General features: G+C 40.0%; 1 protein-coding gene across 3 annotated transcripts in view; it reads right to left on the bottom strand.

The window, feature by feature from the left end:
• BPHL (biphenyl hydrolase like) overlaps positions 1–13,421 on the bottom strand; it is a 97,665-nt gene that overhangs the window by 76,879 nt on the left and 7,365 nt on the right. For all 3 annotated transcript variants that reach the window (XM_056521055.1, XM_056521054.1, XM_056521053.1), the window contains exon 2: positions 10,074–10,177. In XM_056521055.1, coding sequence (XP_056377030.1) covers positions 10,074–10,177 — 104 coding nt within the window. The remainder of the gene's footprint in view (positions 1–10,073; positions 10,178–13,421) is intronic.

Here is a 13,421-nt window from a genome sequence, read left to right as displayed (position 1 = left end):
AAAACAACAACTCCCAGTATTGTCGGACAGCCGTTGACTGTCCAGGCATGCTGGGAGTTTTGCAACAGCTGGAGGCCCCCTGTTTGGGAATCACTGGCGTAGAATACCCCTATGTCCACCCCTATGCAATCCCTAATTTAGGCCTCAAATGCGCATGGCGCTCTCACTTTGGAGCCCTGTCGTATTCCAAGGCAACAGTTAAGGGTCACATATGGGGTATCGCCGTACTCGGGAGAAATTGGGCTTCAAATTTTGGGGGGTATTTTTTTGCTTTTACCCTTTTTAAAAATGTAAAGTTTTTGGGAAAAGAAGCATTTTAGGTAAAATTTTTTCTATTTTTTTTACATATGCAATAGTCGTGAAACGCCTGTGGGGTATTAAGGTTCACTTAACGCCTTGTTACGTTCCCCGAGGGGTCTAGTTTCCAAAATGGTATGCCATGTGGGTATTTTTTGCGGTCCTGGCACCATAGGGGCTTCCTAAATGCGGCATGCCCCCAGAGCAAAATTTGCTTTCAAAAAGCCAAATGTGACTCCTTCTCTTCTGAGACCTGTAGTGCGCCAGCATAGCACTTTTCACCCACATATGGGGTGTTTTCTGAATCGGGAGAAATTGGGCTTCAAATTTTGGGGGGTATTTTCTGCTTTAACCCTTTGTATAAATGTAAATTTTTTGGGAAACCAAGCATTTTAGGTAAATTTTTTTTTTTTTTTTTACATATGCAAAAGTCGTGAAACACCTGTAGGGTATTAAGGTTCACTTTACCCCTTGTTACGTTCCCCGAGGGGTCTAGTTTCCAAAATGGTATGCCATGTGTTTTTTTTTTGCTGTCCTGGCACCATAGGGGCTTCCTAAATGCGGCATGCCCCCAGAGCAAAATTTCCTTCAAAAAAGCCAAATGTGACTCCTTCTCTTCTGAGACCTGTAGTGCGCCAGCAGAGCACTTTTCACCCCCATATTGGGTGTTTTCTGAATCGGGAGAAATTGGGCTTCAAATTTTGGGGTGTATTTTCTGCTATTACCCTTTTTAAAAATGTAAAACTTTAGGGAAACCAAGCATTTTAGGTAAAAAATTATTATATTTTTTTTTTACATATGCAAAAGTCGTGAATCACCTGTGGGGTATTAAGGTTCACATTACCCCTTGTTACGTTCCCCGAGGGGTCTAGTTTCCAAAATGGTATGCCATGTGGGGTTTTTTGCAGTTCTGGCACCATAGGGGCTTCCTAAAGGTGACATGCCCCCCAAAAACCATTTGACGCTCCTTCCCTTCTGAGCCCTCTACTGCGCCCGCTGAACAATTAACATAGAAATATGAGGTATGTCCTTACTCGAGAGAAATTGGGTTTCAAATACAAGTAAAAATTTTCTCCTTTTTACCCCTTGCAAAAATTCAAAAATTGGGTCTACAAGAACAAGCGAGTGTAAAAAATGAAGATTGTGTATTTTCTCCTTCACTTTGCTGCTATTCCTGTGAAACACCTAAAGGGTTAAAACGCTTACTGAATGTCATTTTGAATACTTTCGGGGGTGCAGTTTTTATAATGGGGTCATTTATGGGGTATTTCTAATATGAAGAAGCGAGTTTCAAAATTTTGTGAAAAATTGGAAAATTGCTGCGGAACTTTGAAGCCCTCTGATGTCTTCCAAAAGTAAAAACTCATCAATTTTATGATGCAAATATAAAGTAGACATATTGTATATGTGAATAAAAAAAAAATTATTTTGAATATCCATTTTCCTTACAAGCAGAGAGCTTCAAAGTTAGAAAAATGCAAAATTTTCAAATTTTTCATCAAATTTTGGGATTTTTCACCAAGAAAGGATGCAAGTTACCACAAAATTTTACCACTAAGTTAAAGTAGAATATGTCACGAAAAAACAATCTCGGAATCAGAATGATGACTAAAAGCATCCCAGAGTTATTAATGTTTAAAGTGACAGTGGTCAGAATTGCAAAAAATGGCCGAGTCCTTAACCCCTTAAGGACGCAGGACGTAAATGTACGTCCTGGTGAGGTGGTACTTAACGCACCAGGACGTACATTTACGTCCTAAGCATAACCGCGGGCATCGGAGCGATGCCCGTGTCATGCGCGGCTGATCCCGGCTGCTGATCGCAGCCAGGGACCCGCCGGCAATGGCCGACGCCCGCGATCTCGCGGGCGTCCGCCATTAACCCCTCAGGTGCCGGGATCAATACAGATCCCGGCATCTGCGGGAGTTCGCGATTAAAATGAACGATCGGATCGCCCGCAGCGCTGCTGCGGGGATCCGATCATTCATAACGCCGCACGGAGGTCCCCTCACCTTCCTCCGTGCGGCTCCCGGCGTCTCCTGCTCTGGTCTGTGATCGAGCAGACCAGAGCAGGAGATGACCGATAATACTGATCTGTTCTATGTCCTATACATAGAACAGATCAGTATTAGCAATCATGGTATTGCTATGAATAGTCCCCTATGGGGACTATTCAAGTGTAAAAAAAAATGTAAAAAAATGTAAAAGTAAAAGTAAAAAAAAAGTGAAAAATCCCCTCCCCCAATAAAAAAGTAAAACGTCCGTTTTTTCCTATTTTACCCCCAAAAAGCGTAAAAAACATTTTTTATAGACATATTTGGTATCGCCGCGTGCGTAAATGTCCGAACTATTAAAATAAAATGTTAATGATCCCGTACGGTGAACGGCGTGAACGAAAAAAAATTAAAAAAGTCCCAAATTCCTACTTTTTTAATACATTTTATTAAAAAAAAAATTATAAAAAATGTATTAAAAGTTTTTTATATACAAATGTGGTATCAAAAAAAAAGTACAGATCATGGCGCAAAAAATGAGCCCCCATACCGCCGCTTATACGGAAAAATAAAAAAGTTATAGGTCATCAAAATAAAGGGATTATAAACGTACTAATTTGGTTAAAAAGTTTGTGATTTTTTTTAAGCGCAACAATAATATAAAAGTATATAATAATGGGTATCATTTTAATCGTATTGACCCTCAGAATAAAGAACACATGTCATTTTTACCAGAAATTGTACGGCGTGAAAACAAAACCTTCCAAAATTAGCAAAATTGCGTTTTTCGTTTTAATTTCCCCACAAAAATAGTGTTTTTTGGTTGCGCCATACATTTTATGATATAATGAGTGATGTCATTACAAAGGACAACTGGTCTCGCAAAAAACAAGCCCTCATACTAGTCTGTGGATGAAAATATAAAAGAGTTATGATTTTTAGAAGGCGAGGAGGAAAAAATGAAAACGTAAAAATGAAATTGTCTGAGTCCTTAAGGCCAAAATGGGCTGAGTCCTTAAGGGGTTAAGGTGAAAAAGGGCTCAGTCCTTAAGGGGTTAAAAAGGTACTTCGGTGGAAAACAATAGAAGTAATTTACAAATCTGTTTAAAGGAGTATTCCAGAAAAATAACTTTTTATATATCAACTGGCTCCAGAAAGTTAAACGGATTCGTAAATTACTTCTATTAAACAAATCTTAATCCTTCCAGTACTTAACAGCTGCTGAAGTTGATTTGTTCTTTTCTGTCTGACAACAGTGCTCTCTGCTGACACATCTGTCTGTCTGTCTGAGGAACTGCACAGAGTAGAAGTGGTTTGCTATGGGGATTTGCTTCTACTCTGGACAGTTCCGGAGACAGGTGTCATCAGAGATCACAGAAAAGAACAACTCAACTTCAGCAGCTCATAAGTATTTAAAGGATTAATATTTTTTTATTTACAAATCTTTTTAAGTTTCTGGAGCCAGTTGATATATATATATATATATATATATATATATATATATATATATATATATATATATATATATATACGTTTTCTCCTGGATAACCCCTTTAACTTTTTGGCAGCAGTTGATTTGAAAGAGAAAAAAAAAAAAAAAAGATGGGTTAGAGGGGTGTTAAAGGGGGTACTCACATGGAAAAGTATTATTTTTTTTTTTTTAAATCAACTGGTGCCAGAAAGTTAAACAGATTTGTAAATCACTTCTATTAAAAAATCGTAATCCTTCCAGTACTTTTTAAGGGCTGTATACTAAAGAGAAATCCAAAAATGAAATGCACTTCCTCTGATGTCATGACCACAGTGCTCTCTGCTGACCTCTGCTGTCCATTTTAGGAATTGTCCAGAGCAGGAGAAAATCCCCTTAGCAAATATATGCTGCTCTGGACAGTTCCTAAAATGGACAGCAGAGGTCAGCACAGAGCACTGTGGTCATGACATCAGAAGAAATGCATTTCTTTTTTGGATTTCTCTTTAGTATACAGCCCCTAAAAGTACTGGAAGGATTAAGATGTTTTAATAGAAGTGATTTACAAATCTGTTTAACTTTCTGGCACCAGTTGATTTAAAAAAAATAAAAAAAAGTTTTCCACGGGAGTACCCCTTTAAATGGGTTACCTGGCCAAATTTTTTATTTATCGTAAATGTCTGGGCTGCTGCCATTCAAATAAAAAACTTTGACTTACCTCCTGCCACTTCCCAAAAGCTGCTGATATCGGCCGATCGGCCTTCTGTCCTCTGGCCCCAGTTCTCTTCCTGGTTTTGGGGACATCACACTGTACTCAGGTAAGTGAAAGTTAACCCCTTAATGACAATGGACGTAAATGTACGTCATGGTGACGTGGTACTTAACGCACCATGACGTACATTTACGCACTGACATGATCGCGAGCACCGGAGAGGTGCTCGCATCATGCCCGGCAGGTCCCGGCTGCTATCAACAGCCAGGGACCCGCCGGTAATGGCGGACATCCGCGATCGCGCGGATGTCCGCCATTAACCCCTCCGATGCCGTGATCAATACAGATCACGGCATCTGCAGCATCGCGGTACTTTGCACGGATGATCGGATCGCCCGCAGCGCTGCCGCGGGGATCCGATCATTCAGCACGGCGGCCGGAGGTCCCCTCACCTGGCTCCGGACGTCTCCCGGGGTCTTCTGCTCTGGTCTGAGATCGAGCAGACCAGAGCAGAAGATCACCGATAATACTGAGCAGTGCTGTGTCCTATACATAGCACTGTACCGTTTTTCCCATTTTACCCCCCAAAAAGCGTAAAAAAATAATTAATACACATATTTGGTATCGCCGCGTGCGTAAAAGTCTGAACTATTAAAATATATTGTTAATCATCCCGTACGGTGAACGGCGTAAGCGTAAAAAAAAAATAAAGTCCAAAATTGCTGCTTATTCGTCACATTTTATTCCAAAATTTTTTTATAAAAAATTAATAAAAAAGTAAAATCTAAGCAAAAGTGATACTGATAAAAACTACAGATCATGGCGCAAAAAATGAGTGCTCATATCGCCCCATATATGTAAAAATGAGAAAGTTATAGGTAGTCAAAATAGGGCTATTTCAAACATACTAATTTTGTTAAAATGGTTTGAGATTTTTTTTTAAGCGGTACAATTATAGAAAAGAATATAATCATGGGTATCATTTTAATTTTATTGACCCACAGAATAAAGAAAACATGTAATTTTTACCGGAAAATGTACAGCATGTAAAAAAAACTTCCAAAATTTGCTAAATTGCGGTTTTCTTTTCAATTTTCCCCCATAAATAATATTTGTTTGGTTGCGCCGTACATTTTATGGTAAAGTAAGTGATGTAATTACAAAGTACAATTGGTAACGCAAAAAACAAGCCCTCCTATGGGTCTGTGGATGGAAATATAAGAGAGTTATGATTTTTAGAAGGTGAGGAGGAAAAAAACGAAAATGTAAAAATAAAATTGGTCTGGTCCTTAAGACCAAAATGGGCCTGGTCCTTAAGGGGTTAAAGTTCATTATTTTAATGGTGGCAGCCTTGGCATATAGGTCACTAAAAAAATGTAGCCGTTTAGCCATAGTTTCCCTTTTAACTTAAAAAGGTACTCTGGAAGTAAAAAAAAGTTTTTAAATAAACCGGTGCTAGAAAGTTACACAGATTTGTAATTTACTTCTATTTTAAAATCTTACTCCTTCCAGTACTTATCAGCTGTTGTATGATCCAGGGGAACTTTTCTGTCTGACCAAAGTGCTCTCTGCTGCCACCTCTGTCTATGTCAGGAACTGTCCAGAGTAGGAACAGGTCACCATAGCAAATCTCTCCTGCTCTGTACAGTTCCTGAAACAGACAGAGGTGTCAGCAGAGAGCACTGTGGTCAGAATGGAAAGAACTACACAACTTCACAACTTCTTCTGGAGCAAACACCAGCTGATAAGTAATGGAAGTTATTTACCAATCTGTGTAACTTTCTGTCTCCAGTTGATTTGGAAATTTTTATTTATTTATCCAGAGTACCCCTTTAATTCTGCAGGTCAGTAAGATTTTTTTGTTTTACTACCTTGACACAAAAATAAAACCTGAATGAAATTTTATATATATATATTTTAGAGATTAGCGAACTTACAGTAAAATCGATTCGTCACGAACTTCTCGGCTCGGCAGTTGATGACTTTTCCTGCATAAATGAGTTCAGCTTTCAGGTGAGCTGGAAAAGGTGGATACAGTCCTAGGAGACTCTTTCCTAGGACTGTATCCACCTTTTCCAGCCCACCGGAAAGCTGAACTAATTTATGCAGGAGAAGTCAGCAACCGCCGAGCTGAGAAGTTCGTGACGAATCGAATTTACTGTAAGTTCGCTCATCTCTAATATATATATGTGTATATATATATATATGTATATATATATATATATATATATATATATATATATATATATATATGTTACCGTATTCTGAGCACCATCATTTTATTTTTGTTAATTGTTTTTTTTGCAGCGCGAGTTGACATTGATGTGGTTGTATGAATAAAGAACACCAATGCTACATTTTTTTTATAGCATTCTCTGTACAATATAGATTACATTAGCTTTATTCTGTGGGTCAGAATCATTACAAACATACCAAATGTATATTATTTTTATTTATAATGACATTTTATGAGCAACAAAAAGCATTAATTCAACATTTCTTTTTTTCCATAGCATTCACAGTGGAGGCTAAATAATGGGATTGTTTTACGGCTTCTGTTGTTATAAATGAGGTGATACCATTTATGTATTTCAAACAAAAAAATACCAAAACAAAAGTACAGACCACATAGGAGATAGTAGTAAAGCATATAATAGCCTTCATTAATACAGTGAAACCTTTCCGAAAGATCACTCTTTAAGAAGACCACTATTTTATCCAGACCAGACAGAACCAGAACCACCTCCATTAAACACTATTACCGTACGTTCAGACGAGCAGATTTACAGCGTATTTTGACGCTGCAGAGTCCGTCGCTGAAGGACCTTTGTATGCTGGCTTCACGTGTGCCTGCTCGGAGTGGCAATACGCCGCTACGTGCAGACACACTGAAGCGATGCGTGAGTCGCCGCGCATGCGCGGTGTACTCGCACACATCGACGCCGCTCCCCTTGCTCTATGAGCAGGCACATGTAAAGCCAGCATACAGGTCCTTCAGCGTATCCGCATCGAAATACGCGCTGTAAATCCTCTCGTCTGAACGTACCCTTATTCAATGAAATTTTCTATGGTCAGGTGTGTGGAAATTTAATAAAAAACTACTTGTCCACGGGACTAAAATTGAGCAAAATCTACTTGTCCCTCATGATGATTCACTTGTCCGGGCCAATTTTTGCTTTTACACTATGGTTTTTTTCCTCCTCACCTTATAATAGCCACAACTAACTACTATAATGATACCTTTTAATTTTTCCATAACATATTCTCCGAAACCATTAATATATTGAAACAAAAAATATATTGGTGATCTGAAATTGAAATAGTAAAAGACAATTTAGCAAATTTGGTGGTTTTCTTTTCTACGCCATTTACCTTGTGGTTGAGCTAACATGTTGTTTTAATACTTTAGGTCGGCCTGATTACAGCAATACCAGATTTGTATAGTTTCCATCATGTTTTACTAATTTTAAAAAAATTCATAACTTTAAAAAAAAAAAAAAATGTCTGCCATTTTCTGACCCCTGTATTTTATTTTTTTTCGCATACCAGGCTGTATGAGGGCTCATTTTTGCGGCACAATCTGTTTTTTTTTTTTTTTTTACCATTTTGGTATTGATGTGATTTTTTTAATCGCTTTTAACTTTTTTTCTGGGATATTATAAAAATTGCAATTCTGTGGTTTGGTATTTTTTTTTTTTACATTTACGTCATTTACCGTACGGGATACATAATGTTATATTGTAATAGTTTGTACAATTACACACGCAGCGATACTAAATATGTTTATTTTTATTATTTTTACATGTTTTTATATAGGAAAAGGGGGTGATTTGAACTTTTAATATGGAAGGGGTTAATGTGTGTCTTTCAAACTTTTATTAAAACTTTTTATTTTTTTTACACTTTATTAGTCCCTTAGGGGACTTTTAGGAGGAATCAGTAGATTCCTCATACAGATCAATAGTTCTATTGAACTCCATTGATCTGTGTGCTCTGCGATAGTGGATCACCGCTGGGATTCACATGACCCTTTAGACGCCACTGTCAGCTTTGACAGCGGCGATCTAAAGGGTTAATAGCCAGTCGTGGCCATCACGGCATGCTGACTATTAGTGGCGACCCCCAGTTACTGAAAACAGCTGGGGGCTCCAGAGTATGGAGCGGCATGAGTCTGGAGCCCGCTCCATATTCCCCTCTCAGTGCCGCCGTGCTTGTCAGGGGCTTTCAGGTCCAGCCATGAAGGGGGAGATTTATAGGGACAGATTTATCAAAATTTGCCTAGAGGAAAAGTTGCTGAGTTGCCCATAGCAACCAATTAGATAGCTTCTTTCATTTTTTAGAGGCCTTTTCAAAAATGAAAGAAGCAATCTATGGGCAACTTAGCTACGTTTCCTCTGGATAGGTTTTGATAAATCTTCCCCATAATGTCTACTACAGATAATGAGGATTGATAAAACATATGCTGAACAAATAATACAAGTCCCCAAAAATAAAAAGTACAAAAAGTGGACAGGCAAACACCAAGACACAAAAAGCAGATTAGTGAATAAATGTCTGCACTCTGCAAGAAGTGGTACACGTGGTGGCAGCAAACACATTGTAATGTTAAAAAAAAAGATCCCAACACTCATTACGATGACTACAATTAAATTAGTGTTTATTCATCTCAGGTAAAAATAAAGGACATGTTTCGGCACGCAGGCCTTCTTCAGCTGTCTACAAAAGATAAGTCATACTAAATAGAGTTGTAGCAGAAGGAGACTCACTAAGCCCAACGCATATTTCCCCCCAGGTAGGTAGGACAATGTGTAAACATGACGGGGGCCGTCTCCTTACATGACAGTGCGCTCAGCCTATCACCAGCCGAGGTGGGACAGCCGATCGCTGCGGCCGGCAAAACTCTGACCACAGTGTGACGTTTTGAGCCTAAGAAGCATGGAGCCGAGCAGCGCCGGAGGAACGGGGCATCGATACTGGAGCAACGGGGGAACGTAGGAAGGCGAGTTAGAGTGTGTTTTTTTAGTTTTTGTAGCCCGGGCACAGGGGAACTTAAAATATTTCTGCTGCATTTCTCCTTTAAGGCCTGACACCGCAAGTACTATAGATTAATTGCTTAACTAACGAAGTTGGAGGTGGTGCTGTTTCTTTTTTTAAATAATTGTTTATTTAAGAAAAGATAATTTTTTTTTCCAGTCAACCGATATACAGAAAGCAATAACTGCATACAATGAGATTAGTAAAAACAAGCTGCATTTTGTATTAAAGGGGTAATCCTGTAAAGGATTGGTTTAGAATAATAATGGTCATTCTACAGTACATAAAAAAAATATATCCTTACCTCCAACACTACCGCAGTGCCTCAGTTGTCCTGCTCGGGTCCTTAGTTGTGATCCTCTTTCTGAGCTGCAGCGTGACACTTGGACCCGGAGTGCAGTCGGGGCCCAGATTGTCATACTGCCGATTAGCTAAGCACTGGCTGAGGCAGAACTTGTAAGGTACTACAGTTCTATCCATGGAGCAGTCAGCCAGCACTATACCAAGTATAGGATATTACCATTTAAACATACACCCATAGTATTACTAGAATATGTTAAATTCCCACCTAGAACACCAGGAAGTAACAGAACCGCATGGTCTCCACATCCCGTCCTCTGATAATGTAGACTGGCACCATTAATTTGTATTCTTCCAGATGTGGTCGCTGTGCTGTAAAGAAATTTAGTTATATATTATATTTAGTAGTGGGCAAATGACTTAGGAAAGTCATTTAGTACTGCTGGAGCTGGACCTTAAAGGGGTTCTACAGGCTAAATTTGTTTCTGATCTGTTCTGATTATAGGTCATCAATTGGTAGGATGTCGACAATCGGCAGCCCGGCTTATCAGTTGTTTGGAAGTAGAACACAGCTGGATGCACACGGTTCCATTTGTGCTGGAACATCTAAGTGCTGGCTTCTAAGAGCCCAGCAGAATAAATTCCAGAATAACATCACTTACATTGAGGTTTTCACCACCATCTGCCCAGATATAATTCTTTTCTCTGCAAGTATGCTCCTTGATCACTACTACTACTACAATCCACACTGTGCTTTGATGCTTTGTTTATGGTAGGCTGCTGCTCCATTATTCTTTATGACTGCTAATACACATGGGGGGGGGGTAATAAAATATGTTCTTTGTCAATCGTTTGTTTAGCAAGTTTTCTGGTTGGAATTTTGTCTGTTGTGCACCAAAGTTAATATTTTGTTGCCCAGCATATCATAGTTTTGGCTATTATAACTTTCTGGAGTCAGACACTTAGTATTAGACGTTTTCTGCTGCCCCTCCTCCCAGCTGCCGTTCTGCCCTGCCCCTCATGAATATGGCACAATAAGACTTCAAGGTGTAATGGGATTCAATGGCACCGAGCAGGAGCAGACACGCCAGGTAAGATGGAGGATGGCTTTATTAAAACAATGCTACGCGTTTCACAGCAAGTGCGGCTTCATCAGGCATCTGCCTGATGAAGCAGCACCTGCGGTGAAACGCGTAGCATTGTTTTAACCCCTTAAGGACCGGGCGTTTTTCCTCTTTCATTTTTTCCTCCTTACCTTTAAAAAATCATAACTCTTTAAATTTTGCACCTAAAAATCTGTATTATGGCTTATTTTTAGCGCCACCAATTCTACTTTGTAATGATATTAGTCATTTTACCCAAAAATCTACGGCGAAACGGGAAAAAAAATCATTGTGCGACAAAATTGAAAAAATACAGCCATTTTGTAACTTTTGGGGGCTTCCGTTTCTACGTAGTACATTTTTCGGTAAAAATGACACCTTACTTTTATTCTCTAGGTCCATACGGTTAAAATGATACCCTACTTGTATACGGTAGGTTTGATTTTGTATTACTTCAGAAAAAAATCATAACTACATGCAGGAAAATGTATATGTTTAAAATTGTCATTTTCTGACCCCTATAACTTTATTTTTCCGTGTTCAGGGCGCTATGAGGGCTCCTTTTTTGCGCCGTGATCTGAAGTTTTTGTCGGTACCATTTTTGCATTGATCTGACTTTTTGATCGCTTTTTATTAATCTTTTCATGATATAAAAAGTGACCAAAAATACGCTATTTTGGACTTTGGAATTTTTTTTGCGCGTACGCCATTGACCGTGCGGTATAATTAGCGGTATTTTTTTTTAATTCGGACATTTCCGCACGCGGCGATACCACATATGTTTATTTTTGTTTTTATTTACACTGTTTTTTTTTTATTATTGGAAATGCCGGGTGATTCAAACTTTTATTAGGGGGAAGGGATAGGTCAAAGGGTTAATGATTTTCTTACACTTCATTTTTGCAATATTATAGCCCCCATAGGGGGCTATAACATTGCATTTACTGATCTTTAACACTGTTCAATGCATCTCCATAGAGATGCAACGATCAGTGTTTTCAGCGATAAATTGCTCAAGCCTGGATCTCAGGCTTGAAGCATTCAATCGGCGATCGGACTGCAGGAAGGAAGGTAAGAGACCTTCCTCCTGTAGTACAGCTGTTCGGGATGCCGCGATTGTACCGCGGCGATCCCGAACAGCTCCCTGAGCTAGCCGGGCACTTTTACTTTCACTTTTAGCCACGTGGCTCAGCTTTGAGCGCGCGGCTAAAGGATTGATAGCGCGCGGCACAGCGATCAGTGCCACGCGCTATTAGAGGCGGGTCCCGGCTTCACTATGACACCGGGCCCGCCGTGATATGATGCGGGGTCACCGTGGGACCCCGCGTTATATCACGGGAGCGGGACCAAGGACGTACTCATACGTCCTTGGTCCTTAAGGGGTTAATAAAGCCATCCTCCATCTTACCTGACGTCTCTGTTCCTGCTCGGCGCCATTGAATCCCATCACACCTTGAAGTCTTATCTTGCCATTGTCTCGCTTGGATGGGAAGGCTGCAGACTGGATTTCTCTCTCACTCACTCTGACCACTGTTGTGTGTGAGCTTACACAACCGCTCATGGTAAGGGCATTTCCTATTATATCTGTGGACCCCCTACCTTGCGGTATTACGCTATGGAGTGCTCTTTCCTTCTTTTTTTCTAGTTCCTCATGAATATGGTAATCACATTCGCACTTTTTTTTACTGAGTCATCGGTTGTGGCAGTCATTGGCTAATGATCAGCCAATAGCTGTTCAGAACAGACTCCGCAGCACCCATCTTCCTACTTGTTGTGCGCATGTCTGTTCCTTGCTGTGCAGCGTCCTTAGCAACTGAATTACTTCTGAGCAGACTCCTGCAGTGCTGAGGGACTACTACCACTCCCATCATGGAACAGGCTGGTTTTCATGATGGGAGTAGTAGTTCCCCGGCTGCTGGAGTCTGCCGTCGGCTGGGGAGGCTACATTAGTGTTTCTACTATTACCCCCATCATGGAACAGGGTCTGTTCCATGTTGAGGTAGTAGTACAGGGGCTGAAGGACTGATCGCTCCGGGTCTCAATTCTGACACCCGATGCGATCAGCAGTGATAAAGCAGGGGAGCGAGCGGCATTTTTTTTATTATCAACTGGTGCCAGAAAGTTAAACAGATTTGTAAATTACTTTACTTTCAGTACCTTTTAGCAGCTGTATGCTACAGAGGAAATTTTTTTCTTTTTTTATCTTGTCCAAAGTGCTCTCTGCTGACACCTGATACCCGTATCAGGAACTGAAGAAGGTTTTCCACCGGAGTAATCCTTTAAATTTTCATTTTTAATTCCCCCACTGGGAGCCCTGAATGGCCAGCACCGAGGAGCCATGGTAGGATTTTTACTGTGTTAACCCTAAATGTATGTCCCCATGAATATTTATAATAATTTATTGGCCCCACAGTGCATAAGTTTATTCCCCCCCCATGTCTATATCCCCCAGTGTCCATATCCCCCCCAGTTGTCTTATTCCCCAGCTGCCTGCTGCTCCTCATCTTCTAGGA

Source organism: Hyla sarda, chromosome 5 (genome assembly GCF_029499605.1).
Source record: "Hyla sarda isolate aHylSar1 chromosome 5, aHylSar1.hap1, whole genome shotgun sequence".
Classification (NCBI taxonomy): domain Eukaryota; kingdom Metazoa; phylum Chordata; class Amphibia; order Anura; family Hylidae; genus Hyla; species Hyla sarda.
This window is presented reverse-complemented; position numbering and strand designations above follow the sequence as displayed.